Below are 24,125 nucleotides of genomic sequence, written 5' to 3' on the forward strand. Positions count from 1 at the left end.
GTTAAGGGTCTTTACTCATTCCCATTTCTTGCTTGGTGTCTTATTGACACCTGGCTGTAGAATTCCCCTAGATACACAAATTAATTTGTCCACTTAGCCTTGAAAGAAGCTGCTGCCTCTTCCTTAATCTTGAATTTCAGAATCAGTAAGGCATACAGAAACCGGTTCATATGGTGAAGAAGCTGAAAAAAATAAAAAGTCTCTTCATGCCCTCAAAAGCAGGAAGTCAGCTACAAGGAACTGAATCGAAAATTATTAGAAATATGTTTAGATCTTTACAATTACACCCACTGCAGTTTTAATAATGAATCTTACATATCCATGTAGTAAAAATAAAATGAATAGAGCTCTGTACTTACCATAGTTTTTGCCTCTCTGTCTCATACAAGTCTGCTAAAGAGTATGTACTGTACTAGAGAGAGTCAAAAATGTTCTTTGTCCTTCACTGTGCACTTCCTTTTTTGTAAGTGTATGTGGTCTATCCAGCCTTCACAGGAAAAGATATCAGCAAAATCCTTGTTTTGCATATTATCAGAGACCTAACAGAAATTTTAATAGCATTTGTTTGGGATACACTGCAGCACTGTGAAGGACAAATGACAGTGAAGGAGCATTCATTCATTTTATGACCTCCCAAATTATAATGAAAAACATGTATATGCTGATGAGAACAGTATATAGTTAAGTTTTCAGTAATCTTTTGCAGAATTAAAAAAGCAAATATATTTTGTTTTTGTCTTTCATACTCAGGGTTCCCAAGATTCCATGTATTTGAACTTCATAACCTACGTCATATACCTCTTCTTCTGGCTCATATGTGCATGGATGTTTAAAATCTGAAGCCATTTTCTTCCTCTGATAAGCTGTCCTGTATTTCTGTCCACTGTCTTCTGACTCATCATGTCTTCATAGCTCATAGTATCAGAAAAATAGGGTTGTTCTGATCCAGCAGGTTATTAAAGCCCTGCACTGCCAGACCTCCTATGCACAAAGGAAAATAAAACAGAGGTTTTTCAGCAAGATGATTGAAAAGACATGAAGGATGGAAGGAAGGATGGAAGGATGGAAGGAGAGGTGTGAAACACATGCTAAATGCAGGGGAAAGTGAGGATATTTTAGGTGAAGTCCAACTGCTAAATAAAAAAGCAGATAAGTTTTCAATAAGCAACCTTTGTATGAAGCAATGAGGGACAAATGAAAATAATAGTAATGTAACAGAAAATACTGTATCTGTAACACAACCAAGATTTAAACTCTATTCAGTGATGAAACCAAGATTTCCTCATAATCTTGGTAACAGAGCACTGAAATGATTGTTTCATTGCTGAAGTCCCAAAACACTGGTTTTCAATTAAACTTTTAGTGCAATATATCCGTAGAGCTTTAATAGCAAATACCACGACAGGTACTTATAGAAGTAATTAACATACTTACTATTTATTTTCTGGAAAACAGGAAATTACTGTGGCAGCTACAAGCTTGTTTATTTGAGCACAATATTATGCACCTTTGAGAAGAGATTTGAAAAAACAAATTGAAAAATAAAATAGTACCTTTCCACTTGGGAACATTCACCATTCACTAAGTGTATTTCCATTTCTGTTGTTGAGTGGGAACTGTTTATGGTGACTGAAACCAATGAAAGACCTTTTTTTTTTTTTTTTCCTTTTTTTTTTTTTTTTTTTTTCTTTTTGTCTGCATTTGTAGCAGAGGGTGTGATTCACTTTCTTTGGTTACCATTTCAGTATAGTTTCACTTTTCAATTCTCTCCTACTGTGGAATTCTCCCATTCTCCCTACCTGGGGAACAGTTCTCTCCCTTGTTTTCTTCAGTGGTGTTTGGGTTTTGGTAGTAAAAGTCTTCAGGGCCACCTGTAGTGGGCAGCAGGCAGGGAAAGAAGGTTCCAGGAGACTCTTCCAGACCTGGACTGCATGTATGTAACAGACTTACCTCCTTGATCTGTGGCTGCTATTATTCCTGTGTTTCCAAACCACTCAGCCCTCATATCCCTTAGTTCTCAGTATTTTAAAATAATCAGTTTTCTTGTATCTTGCATCTCTGTGGATCTTCTTGAGCCTAGTAGAATAGCTGAATTCATACTAATGTCTTTCTACAACCAGGACACTAATTTTCTTTTGTTTACTCTGCTGATTTTTTTTTTTTTTTTTTTTTTTTTTTTTTTCCCATGAGACTTCTGGAACTTTATATCTTTGAGAACTATCCTTCCTCCCCCAGCCTAATTAAATTTTCTTAGTTGTCTACCAATTTCAAAAGTTACTCAGGATACTGATAGGTAGTACAATTACCTCACCCTTGTCTCTTTTGGGAGTTTTGCTAAAAATATAGGTGGCATTATACCAACTCTTCTACCTCTTTGGAATGTAGCTCTGATTTCATAAACAAATCTTTAACACATTGACATGTACAAGATACAATATGAAGCTCTTCAGCAAATGCTATAATAACTCTAGTAAAGCTGCATGTCTTTAAACATACCTGTGATGCAGGGTGTGCATTAGATGTAAGATGTGAGAGTGGAAATAAATCCAAAAGGTCATTCTAGTCAGGATCGAAGTCTCTCAGGTTCTTTACAGACAGTATACTATCAAATCAGACATTATTCTGATATTCATGCTGGACTTGAATTCTTGAAAATCAATTTGAAAACATTCACCCCAAAGAATTGTTGAAAATAAGACAAAGGGGGATCGTTATGCTATTGACTAACAAATATAGATGATAGATGATTCATGTTCTAATGACAGCAGGAAAAAAAAAAAAAAGTATGGACAACACCCACCGCATAAGCTTTTCTCCATTAAGATGTTTATTGGTATATTACGTTGTTTTGCTAAGCAATCATTTAAGGTGCAGGTGCTTTTAATTCACGGTGTTCTGTTGCTCTTGGGTAGCAAGCTAGCCATTGGAAAGTGTGATTTGTTGAACTGGTTTCGAATCCATTAATCATTTCTAAAAAGGGGGAAAAAACAGTGACAAAGTGATAGAACATAGTAGCTATGACATATGTATTAGTCAATATTTAAGTGAAACAGTATTCTCATGGCTCACCAAGAACATGATTTCACTGTCTCAATTATGACTGTAAGATAAACTCATTATAATAAAGAAGAAATCAAACCACATGTGATGTGCAGAAGTTTTAAGTGTGGAAGCTCTAAGCCAGCTTCCACTGGCTTCAGCTGGAAGAGTCTAATGTTATGGAGAGCCAAAGTAAAGTTATTTTTACTTTTTTTAAAAAAGAGCTTTTAATATACAGGAGGAAACATATTTGAATATGTATGCATCATGTATAATCATCATGATATTTACCATTCTGACTGAAAAGGACATGTCATGATGTATTTACTGAAGGAAGAAAATTAAGGCTGCTCATGAGACTTTAAAATAAGACCAACTGCACTGGACCAACCAAAAGCTAACTTTGTTATCCTGTTTCTAGCAATAGGAAAATAGCACAGACCTGGAGTATGCCCAGGAATAGGGAAGCACATAGAAATACTTCCCCAGAACACTCTCGCATCCCAGCAAAATTGATACTTCAGCGGCTACAAAAATGAGTGTAATTTCTACATGTTTGAGAAAATTCTGTTAGTTCTTCCTAAGATTTCTAAAATGTGTATTTCCTTTTAATATGTCCACTGTGTAGAAGACCAGTCTACAGTTTGTTTATAATCTGCCACTTGCCAATTTTATGTAATGCCTCCTAGTTCTTACACTTGTCAGTCTCACATTACCCTGGATTTTACATCTCTCTATCATATTCTCTCAGTTTTTGCTCTTCCATCTGTGACATAACTTGTGGGATGAGTAGCTCTGATAGCATGGAGATGAAGTGCTGTAGGAAGCAGTTCATAACTGTCTGATTTAGGGCTAGAGAGCTCACGTGTTATCATGTCCTGCTGGCTGTGCTTTCTTGCTTCACAAGTAGATTAGTGGACCTAGCTGAGCTCTGATGAAGGTTAAAGAGCTGGCTTGGAAGAAATGTTCTGTTACATATCTTTGGCTCAGGTATAAGTCATGTTGCAAGACTATCAAGGTGTTTCAGTGGTGAAATCTGCAAATACTTTCCCTATTTTACTACTTCTTTTCTTCTTGTGGCCTTGGAGAAAAGAGGGAATTTATGGTAACATATTAAGCATAAAACACAAACACTTCCTCCCAGGCCTGTTAACTCTTACTGTCATTTCCGGGCAGCATGAAATCTTCTTCAGAGCAGATAAGAAAGTTGAGATCACCTTTCCATTCTATAGACCAGAGCATCCACCCTCAAAATCCTGCTACCATGTTTTGCTTTTCTTTGCAGTATTGTTTTAGAGACAATACTCACAAAATTGTGTTGCTAAATATTTTATTAAACTAACTTTTTCCAGGTGAAAAGTTGCAACATTACTATAAGAGTAACTCTGTTGGATTTAAGCATACTACTTATCAAATAAGAGAATTCAGACTCCCAAACTGTCTTTATGTATCATGTGCAGAAAATACACCTTTCTCTCCCAAAGGCATAAATTTTCTAATGGAAAGTCTGACTGGAGGTAAAATCTGGATTTCAAGAGCTGGATTTTTAGTCTGTTCTTCTCCAGAACTCTCATAGTTCTGTGATATAATGTTACTCTTGAAGACATACAAAGACAAATCTAACAATTCACCAACTGGATCTACGAGGTGTCTGTTTTTAAAAGCTCTACAATCAGATTGAAATGAAACATGTGAATGAGCTTATGCATGTCACTGAAATGTCTCTAATATTGGCTGACAAGACAGCAGTAACAGATTAGTACTTAAGAGACACTGCTTACCTGCTTTTGAACATTTTCTTCTCAACAGGAACGTTTTTCAATGGCTTCTCCTTGGCATGGTCTGCCTCCAGCTTGTCGTGGAGGATTATTACACTGCCGAGTTCGAGTGCTTTCACCATTGATGCAGGTGGACCAGGCACTCCAACAGCTCCAGCCTCCATCTGTGACAGCTGGTATTAATACATTATACTAGGATTAGTCCAATATTTTTCTGTCTGCTGTGCAGTGACAGAAAGATCATTAATTAAAGATTTTTACCCAGCACTTCTGAGGGTTGACAAGATGGTCCATGAGTTAACTCTAATTTTTGCAGTTATGGTGACTCTGCAGATCATTCCACCCTCTAGCATATATTCCAACTACACAGATTTGGCTTTTGAAAATGCCCTTGTCTATAGCACTGTTCAAGGGCCCAGATGTTACAGCATTTTTGTCACCCTAGGAAACTCCGTGAATATCAAGTTCTAAGGCGTCTGTACTTCAAAGTGTCCATCAAAGGTATTGAATTTACTGCATATTATTATTATTATTATTATTATTATTATTATTATTATTTTCCCTGTCCACAACTGTATTCAGCTTCCTCTTCCCCTTTGTGGATCATTCTAATATTAATCCAACACAGTAATTATGAAATGTGGTCATGTGCTAGCAATAACAGTGCTTTTGCAGGAAACTGAAGACAAAAGAGCTTATGACATGTTGAGATTGCTTTTGTCTGAGCTCAACTTACAGCATTGGTCCTTACCATCATGTCACCATCCTCCTACTTACTTAAATGTATTTGGATTGTTATTTCAAGATACAATGATATATGTGGGACAAAGAATTCTATCTTAGAACGGCTTTATTGTCAAAAGAACCGAGTAATTTCTACTAAGATCCACACTCCATACCCATGAGATTTGACTGGAGTAGGTATAAGGGATTGCTATGACATCCTTATGTCCTTATGAAGGCTCATTTTGCCTGGATATTGTTCTAAAAACTATGCTTGTTTTAGTCTGCTTGGAGAATTTACTAACCTTCAACCATTGTAGATTTGGGAATCTGACAAGCAATCCCCTTAAAGTAGTTTGAGCACATGCATGTACAAGCTCCATCTATCAGTACAAGGGTGCCTCCATTTTTGCAGGGTTCACATTTGCACACACTGTATTCAGTAATGTAGTCCTCAATTGCTCTTTCCAAATTTTGTTTCTTTAAATATGAGTTTCTTATCTTAACTGGAACAAGTGTATGTATTGGAGAAGGCTGTGGAAGAAAAAAAAGAAAAAAGCCCATGTTTAACAGACTTTTCTGTATTTCTGAATACTTTTGATACCAATAAAGGATACCATCCTTTAGTGCTGATACACACATCACTAGAATAAGCATCTGAAGAAACTGCCAAAATGAAGAAAGTATGTGGTAGTTCGTGATACTTGGAGACTCACCTCCATTTTACAACAAAAGTTTTCATATGCTAAGAGGCACAGTTTTGAAGAGGATGTACTTACCCGTTCCTGTATCACTACTGGTGCATCGAGCAAGGACTTAGCCCACTGTACGTAATCTTCTATGTCAACCATTTTGGATCTTCGCAGTAACATTTCTTTTATTTTAACTGAAAAATCAATCTTCCCTCCATCAATGAAGGAAATAACATCATCAATGACAGCATCATCTTTATATTCTACTGCAGAAAGAATGAACATAAGAAAGTTTAATGTCCATACATCTTGACGAACAGTTGTCCTTCTAGCACAACCAGTCCACCTCTGTAAAATGACAATTGAGAGAGGAACCCTTCATCCACTGGCCATGGTGGAATTCCATATTTCTTTGCTCATACCTATTACATGGGATGAAATCTTCTATTTTGCAATTAAGTTAGAAAACCCAATATCTGAAAGGAAAAGAAGGCATAGAGCAAAATAAGAGACATTATGGAGGTCATAACCATAACCACAGCCAAAGATATTATGAATACTGCTACTGTATCACCTGAGCTGAACCAGAAAAGGGCAGAAATTGGAATAGTAGGAGCTTGTGGTTCATAACTAAAACACAATAGAGCACTACAAGACTCAGAATAATTGTCTATTATGTGATGAGTAGTAAATCCTTCACTCCCTGCCCTTTGAGATTTTTAGGGCATTTGATAAAAGACTCATCTCCAGAGACACAGAAGAAGAGAAGGGAACATTGACAGGGAGGGGAACCTAAGTAGCTTAATAAGAGAAAGGGAGACTCTGCCTTGACTGCTCCCAGGCCTGTTCCAGGAGAGCTGTCAGATCCATTAGACAGGACTGAGAATGAATCTGCAGCAGGATGAGTCAATGGAAAGACTCTCTGGATGAAAAGAGCAGGGTCTGGGTATTGTACAGAACTTAAATGCTTATGGTATATTTAGGAACGTACCACTGAAAAAGTTAGATGAGATCAAGGTGGTTTTGGGAGAAACAAGCATGGGAAAGAGAGGAATAAAGACAAGGAAAAAAGACAAAGAAGTGGCTGATTGCATAAAGAAAGCTGGCTGATCAGTGAGCTTGTCTGGTCATGTGCTGTGCCTGATATTTGCAGTCTGTCCAGGCTTCTCATTAAATTCCATTTCTGTCTTCCTGGGTGAAGAAACTCTAATCTGCATGTATACATGTGTATGGAGGGCTGTGTGCCAGAAACTGGAGTTGGACCATGATGGGGACCTGCGTGTTTGTGCTGCCAATGAAAGGATCAAGTGCGGATACACATGTCAGTGTGTGATCACTAGCAAATAACAAAGCAGAGTAGCTGGCAAGTAGAGTAAGAGGTCTGAGAGCCATGTACCAAAGTGGTTGCAAGTCTCTACACATAAAAATCTATGTGCCTGGGGGTGTTCAAGGAAAGACTGGATGTGGAGCTTAGGGACATGGTTTAGTGGGTGATGGTGGTAGGGGGATAGTTGGACCACATGATCTTGGGGGTCTTTTCCAACCCTAATGATTCTATGATTCTACAGTGAAACAACTAGAGGAGCTGGCCACTTTAACTGGGGTTTCGAGGCCAAATACTGTAAGGTCCTGGCTGACTGAGACCTGTCTCTCTGTGTGTGTGTCTCCATTTGAAGCAATTGGAGACAAGAGGATTCAAGGGACACTTGGATAGACTAAGCATTTAAGGCTGATTACTGGAGTCACCTATAGCGTGTGTGGCATGTGTATGTGCTGGTGTGCATCAGTGGGTCTGCTGATCCCTACCAGTAATGTAAGTGGATCTGTGGGTCTTGGAGTGTTGTATATCCAGGTGCCAAAAATAGGGCGAACTAATCAGGTAGGGAACATTTACTGCATCATTTAAATGTCTAAGGTCAGCTGCTGGAGGTATCTGTATAGTCTACATATGTATGTTGAGGAGGGGCTGATAGACCCTTGTTGTGCTGCTGTACATATGCACAAGTTCCATAAAGGGAAGTGCAGAGTCCTACACCAGGGTGGGAACAACCCCATGCACCTGTATATGCTGGGGGCCAACTGCCTGAAAAACAACTTTACAGAAAAGGAGCTGGGGATCCTGGCAGACACCAATTTGAACATAAGCAAACAATGTGCCCTTGTGGCAAACAAGACTAGTGGTACCCTGTACTGCATAAGGAAGAGCTTTGCCAGCAGGTTGCAGGAAGTGAACCTTGCCCTCTCTTCAGGTGACTTTAAGGTCACCTCCAGAGTAGTGTTTCCGATTCTGGGCTCCACAGTACAAGAGATAGGTGGAACCACTGGAGTCCAATGAAGTGCCACAAAGAAGCATCTCTATTATGAGGAATGACTGAGAGAGTTGGGACACAAACTGAAACACAGGAGGTTCCTTCTTTGCATATGGAAACACTTTTTTTAATGTGAGGGCAACAGAATACAGGATGCCCAGAGAGGTGGTGGAATCTATAGTCATGGAGGTCTTCATATCCCATCTGGACATTGTCCTGGGTATCCTGCTCTAGTTCACAGAATCACACAGAATCACAGAATCATCTAGGTTGGAAGAGACCTCCAGGATCACTGCGTCCAACCTCTGACCTAACACTAACAAGTCCTCCACTAAACCATATCCCTAAGCTCTAAAAAGACCTCCGGGGATGGTGACTCAACCACTTCCCTGGGCAGCCTATTCCAGTGCCTAACAACCTGTTCGGTAAAGAAGTTCTTCCTAATATCCAACCTAAACCTCCCTTGATGCAACTTTAGTCCATTCCCCCTCATCCTGTCACCAGGCACATGAGAAATTAGACCAATCCCCACCTCGCTACAGCCTCTTTTAAGGTACCTGTAGAGTGTAATAGAGTCACCCGTGAGCCTCCTTTTCTCCAGGCTGCAGTCCCAGCTCCCTCAACCACTCCTCATAAGACTTGTTCTCCAAACCCTTCATCAGTTTTGTAGCCCTTCTCTGGACTCTCTCGAGCACCTCCATGTCCTTCTTGTAGCGAGGGGCCCAAAACTGAACACAGTACTCGAGGTGCGGCCTCACCAGAGACGAGTACATCCGGACAATCACTTCCCTGGACCTGCTGGCCACTGCTTCTTATACAAGCCAGGATGCTGCTGGCCTTCTTGGCCACCTGAGCACACTGTTGGCTCATATTCAGCCAACTATCAACCAATACTCCCAGGTCCTTCTCTGCCAGGCAGCTTTCCAACCACTCATCTCCCAGCCTGTATTGCTGCTTGGGGTTGTTGTGCCCCAGGTGCAGGACCCAGCACTTGGCCTTGTTGAACTTCATACAGTTGGCCTCAACCCATCGGTCCAGTGTATCCAGATCTTCCTGCAGAGCCTTCCTACCCTTGAGCAGATCGACACATGCACCTAACTTGGTGTCAGCTGCAAACTTACTGAAGGTGCACTCGATCTCCTCACCCAGAAAATCGATAAAGATATTAAAGAGGACTGGCCTCAGTACTGAGCCCTGGGAAATGCCACTAGTGACTGGCCTCCAACTGGATTTGACTCCATTTACCACAACTCTCTGGGCCCGGCTATCCAGCCAGTTTTTAACCCAACGAAGCGTACACCAGTCCAAGTCATGAGCAGCCAGTTTCTTGAGGAGAATGTTGTGGGGAACGGTGTCAAAAGCCTTACTGAAATCAAGGTAGACCACATCCACATCCTTTCCCTCATCCACTAAGCGTGTCACTTTGTCATAGAAGGAGATCAGGTTCGTCAAGCAGGACTTGCCTTTCATAAACCCATGCTGACTGGGCCCAGTTGGCCTTGCTTGAGCAGGGGTGTTTGCACCAGATGACCTCCAGAGGTCCTTTACAACCTCATCCCTTCTGTGATTTTGTGATGTTTCCACTGACTGACATCTGTACTGATCTAATAGTGAGGAGAACAGGATGAAGTCATTGGTGCTGTTTGTGTTTGTATGAGTGCTGTGTTTTTATCTATATTGACTAGTTTGGCCATGTATATCTCTATGGATGTGTTATGTATGTTGTACATGTGTGTACTGGGAACACATGCTCAGCCTAGCTTGGGAGTGTGGAATTATGACAGCTTTACCTTTACTGGGGTACGCGATCAGTCATTTCCCTAATAAACAGCAATAAGTTGATTTTTAGCTTTTTAGATAAATAGCAATAAGTTGATTTTTCTAAGGAGAAAAATTGTCATTGCCTTTCCTTAAGCAAAAGATATAGTGCAAAATAAAGATATACTTACATTTATCCTGCATTTTGATCTTTTCACATTTATCACCAGTCATTTCAAGACTGCCCTTAATCTTGTCATATCCAGCACTGACATCAAATTGATAGCCTAGACATTTCTTCACATCTTCTACGCTGATACCTGGAAGCAGAAATAATTGGGTGAATATTAAAGGACAGAGTGACCAACAGCACAAAGCTGCTCCAGGGGAGGTTCAGACTGGACAGTAGAAAAAAAAAAAATATTTGCCATGGGGGTGGTCAAACACTGAAAGAGGCTTCCTAGCAAGGTGGTTGATGTCCCATGCCTGTCAGTGTTCAAGAGGCATGTGGATAATGCCCTTCATAATATGCTTTGAATTCTGATTAGCCCTGAGGTGATGAGGCAGTTGGACTTGATTTTTGGTGGTCCCTTCCAACTAACTATTCAGTTCAGTTCAGCTCAGTTCAGTTCAGTTCAGTTCAGTTCATAGTTAAGTTCTACTCTACTCTACTCTACTCTACTATTCTATTCTATTCTATTCTATTCTATTCTATTCTATTCTATTCTATTCTATTCTATTCAAGTGTGATTTTATTATTAGAGGATAAGTTTCAGTGCTATTGGTGCTATTGGAAATGTTTATACTTTCTTCTTCCTATTTGTATTCTACTTTCTCCTCTTCCATGCAATGAATATGAGGATGACTGTATTTGAAGCAAAATTTCTAGGAAATACTTGAATTTATTCCTTATTTTATGCCATCACCAACTTTAGAATTCCAGATGAATACACTGACTAGCAAATTAGATTTAAGGTTTTGACAGATTTCCTAAGCACTGTGGACCTCTTGTGAATAATATCACACCAATTACTGTGATGTTTTGAAGAGGTTTGTTTAAGATTTTGTTTTCTAAGTTGTAGACATAGAAAGTAGATTTCAAATAATACTGGAAGTTACAGAGACTCTCATCTCTGTTGAACTTGTATAATTTGAAATGTCACTGGTGTGCCACAAGCAGAACACATTGAATTTTGCTGTTCTTAGCAGTGTTGTATATATACAAGTCTATCCTCATCCATCTCTGCATAACTGGAGACTTGGTACCAATCTGCATATTCTAGCTAGACCAACAGAGCACATACCTAAGAGAGACATAACATGATTATCCAGCACATACACAAGTTCGTATTTTCCTCCCACAGCTCCAGAGGCTGCATAGTGAGTCCCATAATCTTCTAGGAATTTGAAATATTCCCCCTTATCGTATTCAGCAGGCAGAAAATTTAGATCATCAAGGAAAGTATCTGTGAGACGGATATCACGACTCCGCATTTGGAATCTTCCCAGCTGAATCTTTCCTTTTACATGTAGAAAGGTTTGGTTCTGAATGCAGGGAGAAGAAAACAGATGAAAGAACCATTCTGGTATTAAATACAACAGGAAAATCTGCTTTGTTTTACTTATAAAGAAAGTGCAGCCCTTTTAAACATGGTATTCAATCTAGCATTTGGACACGAACTTGTTAAATTGAAACAAAACTTCTCCAATTTAAACTGAGAAAGAGGTAAGAAATTTAGACGTCTTCATTCCTTGCAGTTTTGTGGATGTCTCCCCTTCATTGCAGCAAGCCCTTTGTTATCCATTTGATGACAAGTTCTTCTGTCTATGTACAATATTCTGACTTTTATATAATATATATAATATATATATATAATATATAATATTCAGATTCTGACTTCTGTAACAGAAAAATAATTCCATATGGCATGCCAGATAGCAGAAGCTGTTCCTGCGTGCCTACTGAGGTCAGATGGTGTTTAGTCTTTGTTTATAGTTAAAGCAGAACTATGTTCTTTCTTACTGTGGATCACTTCTCTGTTATTCTCAGTCTGTCAGCATGAAAGGCTCCAATTAAAATAAAATAAAATAAAAATCCACCCTTGCATCTTAAAATGAAAATTTATCAAGAAAAAAAATCCTTTCAAGGCATGTGACATGTACATACATTTAAATTGTAGTATTTAGTAACCAATATATTCATACATTACACTCTGTATATTTTTTTTAGTCTAAACTAGGACCTAGCTGCTGCCTGTAACACATGACATCTTGCGAAATATTTGCAGTTAAGACTCTAAGTAAACACAAGCCTTATAAAACCCGTTATTTCCTGTAGTACTTCTGTGACTCCCTTAACAGCAGTGCCTCGTAGGAGGTATATAAAAGGAATTTAACAGCTGACCATTTAAAGGATCTTAAAATGCTGACTCAAATGCTTTTAGAACTGACAAAATTCTTCAGGCATCTACATTTCCACGAAGAAATTTTTGTAGGTACAAATATTCCTGCCATTCAGCAAAAATCCCTTACTTTCTTGTTGTCCCTGGGCTCTTCCTGCTTTTATGCTAACACTGTATTAATTTTACTATTTATAAAATGATTACATTAAATACTCTAGCTTGATTAAACTTACCCTTTCTGTGAATCTAGTCAACATAGATCCTAAATTTGTAGCCTTGTTATAGTGAAACTTTAAATTTCCTCCTACAGAAGTTTTATTACTTCCTGAAGTAGGCGTGTATTTCAGAGACAGGCCAATGTTGAAGTTTTTTTGTTTGTCCATGTACACCTCTCGTATCATTTTTAGATGATCACGATAGAACTCGGATGTGAAGGTTTTGCCTGCTTTTGTCTTAGAAAAGAGGATGAAAAGGTTATATGAGAAGCCAGAACAGGCAGTAACAGGAAAATCTATGTAGCACTTTGAAGCTGCGGATTTTACTTATCAAGAAGAAGAAGAAGAAGAACAACAACAAATTATAAAAATCAGGCACTGATGTGAATACAGCAGAGAAGCATTAAGGTTGGGAAACAGCTACCTGTCTACTTTGTATGGTATCCAAACTGACTTTGAACATAAAGACTAATTTAAAGAGAAGATATTTTATCCGAATAGCAAAATAATTCCGCAGAATGTATTAGTAAAGGCTTCATGACATTTGGGAATTAAAAAAAAAAATATATGTTTGGACAGAAAAAAATAATCTAACCCTTTACTATTTTTTTTCTCTTTGAAAATTTTCAGTTTTCATTGGAAATGCACATTTGAATCTCTAAATAATTTGATGAGGCTAGAGAGTGGGATTCAGTAAAAAAACAGTAATTTGATTTATCTTGATTCTCTCATAACCTCATGGGAGTTTTTATGCAGTTTCCTTATATATTCAGCCTCTCTTGAGACCCAGGCTCCCAAGACTGTCTGCATCTTTTTCCTCTATTTGTGGTCAGAAACTGATATAGAAAAAAGCCTTCACTAAGTGGAGAGATGATGCTGTCCAAGAGCAGATGTGATTTAAGCAGCAAGTCTTGTCTTCAGAAAAAAACAGGAACAGAATGCCTTAATGCAGTGCATAGTTTAAAATGTGGAATTGCATTGAAAGTCTTTTTTTTTTTTTTTTTTTTTTTTTTTTTTTTTTTTCCAACAGGAGAGAGAAACTTGTCATTGATTAACAAACGTAGAGAGCACCAGAGTATCATAATGTTATTCATTCCTTTTCATCACAGTTACTCTATCCAGTAAAATTAGGTATAGTATTCATTTTTTTACATCTCTTCTCCATATCATCCAATCATATGGTAAATACTCCAGAAAGACACTTTCATTTACTATACACATTTGCAACAATAAATGTGTGGGAAATTATCTGGAGCAACTGAGTTTAATTGCTAAGGCATATGATAACAACCAGTTTCCCTCCGGACTTTACTGAAGGTATCAGGCTAAAAAACTGCTGCTAACTTACTCAAAGAGGTTTCAAGCCTTCTGAGAGGAAATCAAGATTCAGGATTCATTTAAAACATTCTAACTTGCATAGAAGGACTTAGACTTACATCATAATTGAGAACACCAACATTCCATGGCTTGCGGTAATATGCCTGTTTGTTCCCATCATGCACCCTTTCACAAAGACCATTGAAAAACTCATTGTCAAATGGGCTGGCCATTGGCTGCATCCCTAAAACATTGATTCTGCAAGAGAAATACAGGACAGTTTATGCTTCAAAAAAGAAGGTGTCACCACATGTAATCTGGAAGCAAAGGTGTTATGAATGGAAAAGCCTAATTTTTGTAAGAGATGGATACTGTAGTTGTGGAACTGAATATGTAGGGATAAGGCACCTGCTCCACCATGGCAGCTTGTCTCATCTTTTGTTTTCTTCATTTCTCATTCAAGTAATGAATAAAATACTACATATGAGTAAAGTACTTTAATGGTCATACATGAGAAAGGAGAAAGAGACAAATAAAAGATATTACAGTGAGAACCTTAGGAATGGAAGGAGGGAATAAACATTTCTTCTTGAACAACAAGAGGAACTATTAAACTATTACATATAGGTTTAAAAGGGACAAAGGTTCATTTATCAACTCAACAGGTTCATTTATCCTTTTTTTTTTTTTTTTTTTTTTTTTTTTTTCTGCATAACTCATTTTGTTTGCTGTTAGAAACTTTGGTGTCAAGAATGCACAAGATTCATGTAGAACGAATATACAACTGCTCCTAGTTTTGTCTCTTCTCCCAGGGAGTGACTTGGAAGAGTAACAGAACTCCTTGGAGAGGAAATCCAAACCACTGCAAACCCTGAAAAGAAGGCACGTTGACTATGTAGTTCTACAAATCTGTCTACCAATGTACAATAATTACTTCAGAAAACAGCTGCTAATTTGGGGATTCTATATTGTTTATTGCCTAATTCCTTCACAGATTCAAATCTTTCCAGGAAGCACAGTGTTTATGTCTGATACATATACCTAGCTAACTGTAGGAAATGGTTATCGGTTCATCAAAATTGTCAGCATTGGGTACCGCAGATGTGCATCTGTATATTTCTCGTAGAAGACATCAGCACTGGATTTTAAAAGAAATAATAAAGTAGCTGCTTCTAAAAATAAAATATTTTTTTAAAAAAAAGAAAAAAAAAGAAAAAAAAAAAAGCCCATCTGGCTTAGTTCCCCATACTACAGAGATTTTGCTCTTGTGCAATCATGCTGTTCCAAGTTGAAACACAGTATGCACCCTATTCATTTAAACACAAGGTGGTGCTGTAGTATACTTTTATTTTCCTCTGTTCCAATTTGAATAGCTGTCTTGACTCAATTTGTCACACCCTCTTTCTGTATGAAATTCAATATATACAGTATGGTCTGAGAAAAGAAAGATAAATTTTCGATTTAGATTAGGAAAACTATAAATGAATTAAGATCTGGGGAAGTGAAGAACAATAATGAAAAAAAAAACAACAACACACTACAGGCAGAGTGTTGTTGCAGTAAAGCAGCCTGATGTATAAAATAATCAAGGGAACTTTTCTCCCTTTTAGATGCTCATGTTAGTAAAGTAATGGAGAATGACTGATTCCTTATTAAGTGTCACTTGAAAATATATATATTTATATAAAATATATATTTTATGCTTAAATAATAAGTGTTTTAAAAATATGTAATATTTATGTATGATTCTGCATATTAACATATTGATTGATTTACTTAGTATTCACTGTCTGGATAAATATTTATCTTCCCCAAGTACACAATACAAAAATAGTCAGGTGTTCTTCTGAAAGTTATGTTGCATTTCCGAATACAAATGAAAACAAAATGAATACAAAACAAAATACAAAATTCCCTCTTTTGGGAATGACACTGTCCCAGCATTTTCAGTTGGCTTTGGAGACAGTCCTAGACTTTTCACAATGCCAAATACTTTTTTTTTCCCTTCATTACATACCCTTGCCCTGCAGTCCTGCCAACTTCAGATACATCGATATCATGCTTACGGCATGGTGATCGTGGTTCGGATTCACAGTTATCTTCATCAGAAAAATCTCCACAGTCATTATCCACGTTACACACAAGCCGTCGCTTTATGCATCGGCCTAATTAAAAAAAAATAATAAAAAATATATATATATATATATTGAATGAATCCAATTCTTTCCAAGATGGACATTAAGTGACACCCCCAGCTATTCTTCATTGAGATCTTTCTTTTTGTATAGTTTCACCAGTTTCACAAAGAATTTTCACTCTTCCTCCTTAGAATGAAAAAAACCAACCCTAAAAAAACAAAAACAAAACAAAACAAAACAAAAACATACTAATATATCTGCTTATTAGTTTACGGAGACGCAGTACTTCTGTCATCTGCAAAAAATTATCATTTCTTGTGGTTATTTCTATAGTAGTTTTTCATTATTTTTTTTTTAATGTATTAGGAGAATACAGAAAAAACATTACTTCAATATAAGCAAGGAATTATTTCTTAATTGTTTAAATTGTTACTATTTGGAGAACATGAACTACAATGATTGATATTCTAATGCAACAGTGAAAAACTAATTCTACTGATGTCAGGTACTGCAGTGTATACACAGACTGATTTTTTTTTTTCTTGAATTTAAAGATTCAAATAAATTTACCCCTAAGATAATAATAGTAATAAAACCACTTGTTAATATTAACTATCTCACCTGTAAGTGTCATACAATGTCTATGAACTAATAATTAAACACACACTTTTAATTTTTTTTTCTCTCCTTGGACTTTCCAGAAAGATACAATACTAATAATAGCTTGGAACTCAAAATTCACCTAGCATCTTTCCTTTCCTGTTTTGATTAGTTTTACTATCATTAACTTAGTCTATTTTATTTTGATTTGTGATGAATCTTGAATTCATCTAATTCTATACTATGCTTGTATTGCTTTACAAATTAAGATCTTTGAATCTAGAGACTTGTTGGTCCCCAGTTGGCATGTACCATAACACATTAGTCATTAAGCCTCCCTATCCATTTTGCTAGAATTCCTTCAGTCCTAGCTATATCCCAGTGATTTTTCATAAAACACGATTCTGTACCAGGTGGAACAGGAGTGTTAGAACAAAGAACAGCCTATGGATAGCTTTTAAACATGGAGTGAAAAACACAGGAAAATAATTTAGATCTGAGGCAAATTATTTTGAGAGATGGAAGGAATGTACCCCTTCCTCAAGCATTTTTTATGTTATGATTTTGATCTCATGGTTTTCCATCCCACTTATCTACATATTTGGGACTGTCTTTAACCCCTAGCAATAATGTTCTGCTTCAGGAAATCATCCCCAAATAGAAAAGCATTGAAGCATAAACCCTGTTCTGTGTATGAATTTTGACTTCAACGCAAACTGATTGAACTTCTTCATAGAACTGAGTGAGATGTGATTTGCTGAACTATTGCACAACTCATGATTACATGAAAACAAAACCTACCAGAATTGCATTGAAAGTCAGCACCACAGTCTGGTTCTATTTCTTCAGGACAGACTTGGTCACTTTCACAGCTCTGTGTATCTCCTAAAGTCTCCACGCATGATTTTCCACCAAACTGGCCAAATCTTTCAATACTTCTAGAACGAAACTTGAAATATAAATAACAGTTTTAATATTGCTTCAAGGGAAAAGAGAAAACGTACTAGAACTGGAGAATTTCCATCTGAACTTAGAACTTCTCAAAATGAGGCATCTTTGGTGAAATTATTGGTTGAAAAATCATAGGCACAGTTTCTGCTGTACATTTATAGGAACATTGAATTAGTATGTTAGCAAATATATTATTAAGCTTATTTTTCACTCCCTCCCCTCTCCCTCCCTCCCCTCCCTTCATTATTTTTTATCTAGGGAGGAAATGCATCATACACATTTTATATGCTTTCAAGTCTTTTATTTTTGGTAGTCTTATAAGAACTCCCCTAAAAAAAACAAAAATCTGTTTTTGTTAAAAGGATTGCTCATTACTTAAAAGGGGAAAATCTATTAAAATGTGATGTTCTTTACAGAAGCAGAAACATTTATATGGCCATAAAATATTTCTATCAACAAAACTTTTTCACTGACAGCTCTTGAACTGTTTTGTACATCTGGATATAGTCTTGCTTATTGTTATGGCTTCAGGTCTGAAATGATTATGGGTTTCATGAAATCACAAACATTCAATAAGAAGAGTTGCAATATGATATTTTCCTGCAACCAAAAGGCAGACAGATAACATGAATTTGTTGCTTTGTTACAAAGACTTCCAACTACAGCTTACCCTTTGATTGGTGCATGGGTCACAGGGCCCCCACTCACTCCAGCTGGTCAGCTTACAGTCTATAGGATATGGAGCATTCAGTTCTCTCGTTTCCCTGTGGAAAGCTTTTTCTGAAGAGCTGTCAAACAAAATATTCCAGGGCAGTACACTAAAATAACATTTGAGTTTGCTTTTAAACTATATAACAATATTTTGGAAGCACTTTCAAGCTGTTTTCTCCTTTGTTTTTACAGCAATATATAAACCACTGCAAATTAGCAAAATTTTATAATTAAAAATTTATAATTATTTTTTATATATTTTTTAATTTTATAATTAAAATTTTATAATTAAAAATAGCAAAATTTTAAAATTAAAAAAATATATAATTTACTCAGCCTGCTTTTTTTCTCTTTTTTAGATCATTATGCATACTCATACTACTGGTGGGTTGTGCTATTGAAGAGAATCAAACAATAATACACAGAGAATATCTGCAGTTCCCCTGTTCAAACAGTGGGTATACTCTGCATATTTAAAGCTAAATACAAAGACATAGTAGCACATCTCAGATTGGTATAGTACGTCAATATATCTTTCTAATTTCTCAACTTATTAACTGTGTGGGGTTGCCCTTAAGCCTAAATAAAAGTTTAATAGTTTTCCTGAGTTAAAAGAAGGCTCATAAATAAAAGTATTACTTGTTAACTCTCTAAATTACATAGTTGGAAAAAGCAGACAAATGTTTAGCTATCTAAGTATTCTTCAGCTTGCTGAGTTGAATACTTTGCCAGGTAGACTTCAGCCAAAGGCCTTCATTTTCCGGAGTGACTCTTCATTTTAGTGCCCAGTTTTAAATACTAAAAAACTTCTGGCTTTCAGAAAGTGAAAGGCCTCCACTTTATAGAAACTGAGTTTCTTGAAAGTGCCTACAGGTAGACATTAAAAAACTGGTGCACTCTAGAACGACCCTTCTGTTCTGAAAAACAAGTCCAGTAGTTTACTGCTGACCTTAACCTCACAGGTAGCAGTGTTAAAAGCAGAATAATGATGGAGTATTGATACCTTACTTTTATTCTCTATCATTTACACCAATTTTGACATTTATATGCTGAGTAATCATCCACTGAAAGGCAATTCTCTGTCTGCACCTCTCCACATTAATGCTGCTGCCTCTGTTCTACAATGGGACTCTTTTTTTTTGCAGGCCCCAGCTGGCTGGCAGATCTGCAGCTCCTGCAGCATGATGTATGAGTTTTGTTGCAGGCAGTGCATTGCCCTCCACATTGGACCCCCCTCCCTTATACAAATACATGAAGAGACCAAACAAATGTAACCTGATTCCACAAAATTGAGAAATCTGTTGTTTGGACAAGGAAGATATACCAGCCAGTTCAGCTTTTGAATGCTATTTATTATATGTTCAGGTTACATACATAATAAACTGTTACTGAGACACTAAGTAGACCTATGTCTCTTTCCAGTCATTGAATCTTAAGCAGCTTGGTTGCCACTGGGTAGCTGTGCAACCCTTACATACATACACTCAGCTCACCCACCAACTCTGATGCCTCAGACTTTCCACTGTCACATACACCAGCAGTAAACAGACACTGCAGCTGCTGCTGGTAGTATTCGTAAAGCACACTCCCACTGTCCTGCCTGCTGATCCTAAACAACTCTTTTCCCAGAAGCCTCTTAACCTTAACCCAAGGCCTACAATATATGGACCCTAGACAGAGGATGTTGCTTTTAACAGGTGAGACTCTAAAAAAGGAGCCAGCAAAAAGCACCAATATGCCCAGTATCTCTGGGTAGCAGAAATGAGATAAACAGAGAATTAAGAATCCTTTCCATGCAATAGTGACCTCTCAAAATCTTATCTAGCAGGGAAGTGTGAAGCTTTTTCTTTGTGTGCCAAGCACCAGGAATTGGGTTAGCTAGCACAGAATGCACATCCAACCTTATGAAAAGTCTGTATTATATGTAATCTGTTGTTGGCAGCTGAAGGGGTTGTGAGCTTAGAAAATGACATTGAATACTTGCTTTGTTCTTGCTACTTTTCTTGGAGCATACTCTAATGGTCACTACCAGAAACAGACTTTATTTATATATATATTTTTTCCCCGTCTCTGCTGATTCAGCAATTAGATTAGATCAATCACAGTACTCTTAATCTGAACCTTTTATTTTACTTTCATGTTGTTAATTAGTGGTTGAACTTTATTTTTCCAGAGCTGTTGGGGTCTACAGATCCCCAAACTTTCTGGAAGGTGCATGTACTTCAAAGATTGACTAAGTATGCATGCTTACATATGTGAGACAAACTTTTCAGTCTAGGAGACCTACTTGAAAAAATTCCACCTGAAGCTGCACTGCAGTCACAATTACTTTGTGCTACATTAAGAATGGATTTATAACTCAAATTAGGAAGGAAAAAAAAAAAAAGAAAAAAAGAAAAAAAGAAAAATATGTATATCTCATCACACAGAAAATTCTACAGAAGGTATTAATTCTTAGAAGGTAGAAGTTGGATGCAACACACACAAGTTGCTTCAGGATAAGTGCTGTCTGAATACAAAACAAATCTTTACCAAGAGAACAATTAAATATTAGGATAGATTCCCCAGAAAAATGGTGGAATGTTTCTCACTGACAATATTAAAGAATGCTTGTCAGGACCCCTAGATAACCCAAACCAAGGCCCTGCTTTCAACTGAAGGTTTGTACCAGATCTCGAGAGGTCCCTTCCATACTAGACTTTTCCATAACTCTACAGTTCCATGAATTTCTGGGAAGTCATAAGATATTTGAAGTTTGATATAGCCCAGCTGCCATCTAGCACCTTCAAAACCAATTTCTTTGCCTGCAGTTAACTCATCTTACACATATTTCAGCTATACTACAATTTACTGTAATTTCATAGTAAGTAGAAAACTGTACAGCAGTCTTTCAAAGCATTGTCTATTACATATTTTTCAAAACTCTATCCTCATCAGAGGGAAGAAGCAAAAACTCAGTGGTCTGGCAAACGGATAAGAATCATATTATTCTTCTCTATATCTACAAATACAGAATTTATATGTACTTACTGATGTGAGACTATAAATCTCAAAGAGTAACACCACTTATTCTAGAATTTTGGGGAAAAGATTGACACATTTTTCTTAAAGATAGGAGTTGGAACCCTCAGACTCTAGACCTTAAAAATATATCGGGACACCTAGTAGGATTTCTATAAGAACCTGGATATCTTACTCCTAACAATAACCAAGCATTAAGGTATTATAAAAATTTATGTTGAAATGAACTCCTGAACATTTATTACATCAAAAATGCAGCCAAAACCCTTTGCAGAAGGTAAGAATGGTCTATGAAGAGCAATGTCAATGAGTAGAACCTAAAGACTCAAGCTAATACAGAATCTAAGGATTCTCACAAAGTTTCTTATAAAACATTATTTTAAGTCTGCAATTAAAAAAAAATATATATTAGTAATAACAAAAACAACAACAAATCAGGCAGGAAATGCCAAGTTGAACTTTTCAGTGCAAACTGAAGTTTTGCCTTCAACTGGCTTTCTGCAAACCAGAGGTGATGGTGGTCTTTGAGCTTTCAGCCAGCACAGGTATTTAAATAAACTCAACCTAGCAACTTCTGCAAGAATATTCATTCTTGGTGAGTAGATATGGAGTACTCATACATATTAGACCCTTCCAGATTTGGACACAAGGTTCACAGGATTTGTTTCAAGTCCAGCTTTGAGGTTTTGGATCTACTTGACATTACAGCAGGAAAAAAAAAGTCAGAAAAAAAAAATCATTGCAAGTGAGTGACATGAACTCTGAACTATTTATATTGATCAGAAATTCAAAGGGACACCTTTGGAAAAAGCATTTTATTTAACAACATTGTTTAGAAAAACAGACATTAGGAAAACTGAGTTTTTCCACTTCTACATTATATCCACTTCCATCATTTTTAGAGAATAAGTCTTATGAGGAGCACTTGAGATAGCTGGAAAAAATTTAGCTTAGAGAAAAAAAAAAAAAAAAAAAAAAAAAAAATAGGGGGGACATATCATTATTTTAAAAATAAATTTAAAAGAGGTTGTAGTGAGGCAGGGATAGGGCTCTTCTTCCAAGCACCAAGTGATAGGATGAGGGGAAATGGCCTCAAGTTGCACCAGGAGAGGTTTAGGTTGGATATTAGGAGAAATTTCTTTACTGAAAGGGTTGTATTGTATTAGAATAGGCTGCCCAGGGAAGTGGTTGAGTCATCATCCCTGGAGGCTTTCAAGAAACTTGTAGATGTAAAACTTAGCACTATGATTAGAGGTGGACTTGTCAGTACAAGGTTAAAGGTTGGACTAGATGATCTTAGAGTTCTTTTCCAACATGAATGATTCTATGGTTAAACCCTGGGAGAAAGCATTATGGAAGTCATGCTGAAACAGGAGATGTTGAGGCATGCTATTTAAATATCAAAGAAAAGAAAGCATTTCGGTTTCTAATAGTGTCACTGAAGGTGGTAAATCAGAGCAAGAATTTTGAGACAAGTTTGGACATCAAAATACTTTCTGTGCTATCTATCATTAGGAAGGTTTGAGGAATGGAAGAATAGTCTTTTGAAAGAAAAAGGCATTTCACAATCAGTACACAAAAATTGCTTTCACCTGTCTTAGATTGCAAAATACTTTATTGGCAGCATCAATCCAACCAGCCTCAGTGATTTATTGTTGATCTATACATCAAAATACAGAGCTATTCAGTCCATCATTTAAAAAACTGATGACTTGAGAAAGAGAGTTAGTCTGATAGTTAGAACTGACCAACAAAGAAGTCATGGCTCCCTTGTAACTGAAGCCATGATAACATTACGTGACAGTAAACTTAAACAGGTTCTGCAGGGACATAGTCACAGCACCAAACCTGTTGGAGTTTCAGAAGCTTTTGGACTGTGCTCTTAGTCATACGGTCTGAATTTTTGGTAGACCTGTGCGATGCTAGGATTTGGACTTGACAATCCTTGGGATATTCTATCATACAACTGTGGCTGCTAGCGCCATCTTGCAGCTGCATGGTCTGGCCCATGTTGCCTGCTTCAGAAGTTGTAATTATTTTTATCTTCTGGCTGGATTATTTCTAAATGAATATATCAAAGCTGTGCTCTAATTAGATCTGGATGTCCAATTAACCATCATCAAAAACAAGGAAAGGGAGAAACAAGAAGCCTTATGGTGGTTTTGAAGGGTCTTTTTTTCAAAGTCTGTTCGGCTATTTCAAGCGTCAATTGCAGTATCCAGCCTCAGGCCTAGACACTCATGCATGACAATTTTTTATTTATTTTTATTTTTATTTTTTTTTTTAATACAGCATTCATGTCATCACAAAACACTTCACATACCACAATTGTAGTCTTAACACAGGCGGACCCTGGTTAATTCTTAATGTACATTTGGCTATTTAAGACTTACATTCTTACACCACTTAGTACTGGCTATTCTCATAAGTGAGATATAAGTGAGATATAAGTGAGATATAAGTGAGATATA

At 37.0% G+C, this 24,125-nt stretch overlaps 2 protein-coding genes across 3 annotated transcripts in view; both read right to left on the reverse strand.

Moving 5' to 3' along the window:
• Positions 1-636, reverse strand: part of FYB1 (FYN binding protein 1) — a 67,446-nt gene extending 66,810 nt beyond the window's left edge. Inside the window, exon 1 of one of the 2 annotated variants that reach the window (XM_035310494.1) lies at positions 360-636. In XM_035310494.1, the coding sequence (XP_035166385.1) occupies positions 360-362 (3 nt within the window). In that variant the 5' untranslated portion in view covers positions 363-636. The remainder of the gene's footprint in view (positions 1-359) is intronic. The other variant, XM_035310492.1, reaches the window with a different exon arrangement.
• A 2,170-nt stretch (positions 637-2,806) lies between these two features.
• Positions 2,807-24,125, reverse strand: part of C9 (complement C9) — a 22,061-nt gene continuing 742 nt past the window's right edge. Inside the window, exons 2-12 of the mRNA XM_035310266.1 lie at positions 18,593-18,710; positions 17,773-17,920; positions 16,251-16,398; positions 14,353-14,491; positions 12,935-13,153; positions 11,604-11,844; positions 10,491-10,619; positions 6,320-6,498; positions 5,846-6,074; positions 4,821-4,990; positions 2,807-2,970 (exon numbers count right to left, since the gene is read on the reverse strand). Of these exons, the coding sequence (XP_035166157.1) occupies positions 4,842-4,990; positions 5,846-6,074; positions 6,320-6,498; positions 10,491-10,619; positions 11,604-11,844; positions 12,935-13,153; positions 14,353-14,491; positions 16,251-16,398; positions 17,773-17,920; positions 18,593-18,710 (1,699 nt within the window). The 3' untranslated portion in view covers positions 2,807-2,970; positions 4,821-4,841. The remainder of the gene's footprint in view (positions 2,971-4,820; positions 4,991-5,845; positions 6,075-6,319; positions 6,499-10,490; positions 10,620-11,603; positions 11,845-12,934; positions 13,154-14,352; positions 14,492-16,250; positions 16,399-17,772; positions 17,921-18,592; positions 18,711-24,125) is intronic.

The sequence above is a fragment of the Oxyura jamaicensis genome, chromosome Z (genome assembly GCF_011077185.1).
Source record: "Oxyura jamaicensis isolate SHBP4307 breed ruddy duck chromosome Z, BPBGC_Ojam_1.0, whole genome shotgun sequence".
Taxonomy (NCBI): domain Eukaryota; kingdom Metazoa; phylum Chordata; class Aves; order Anseriformes; family Anatidae; genus Oxyura; species Oxyura jamaicensis.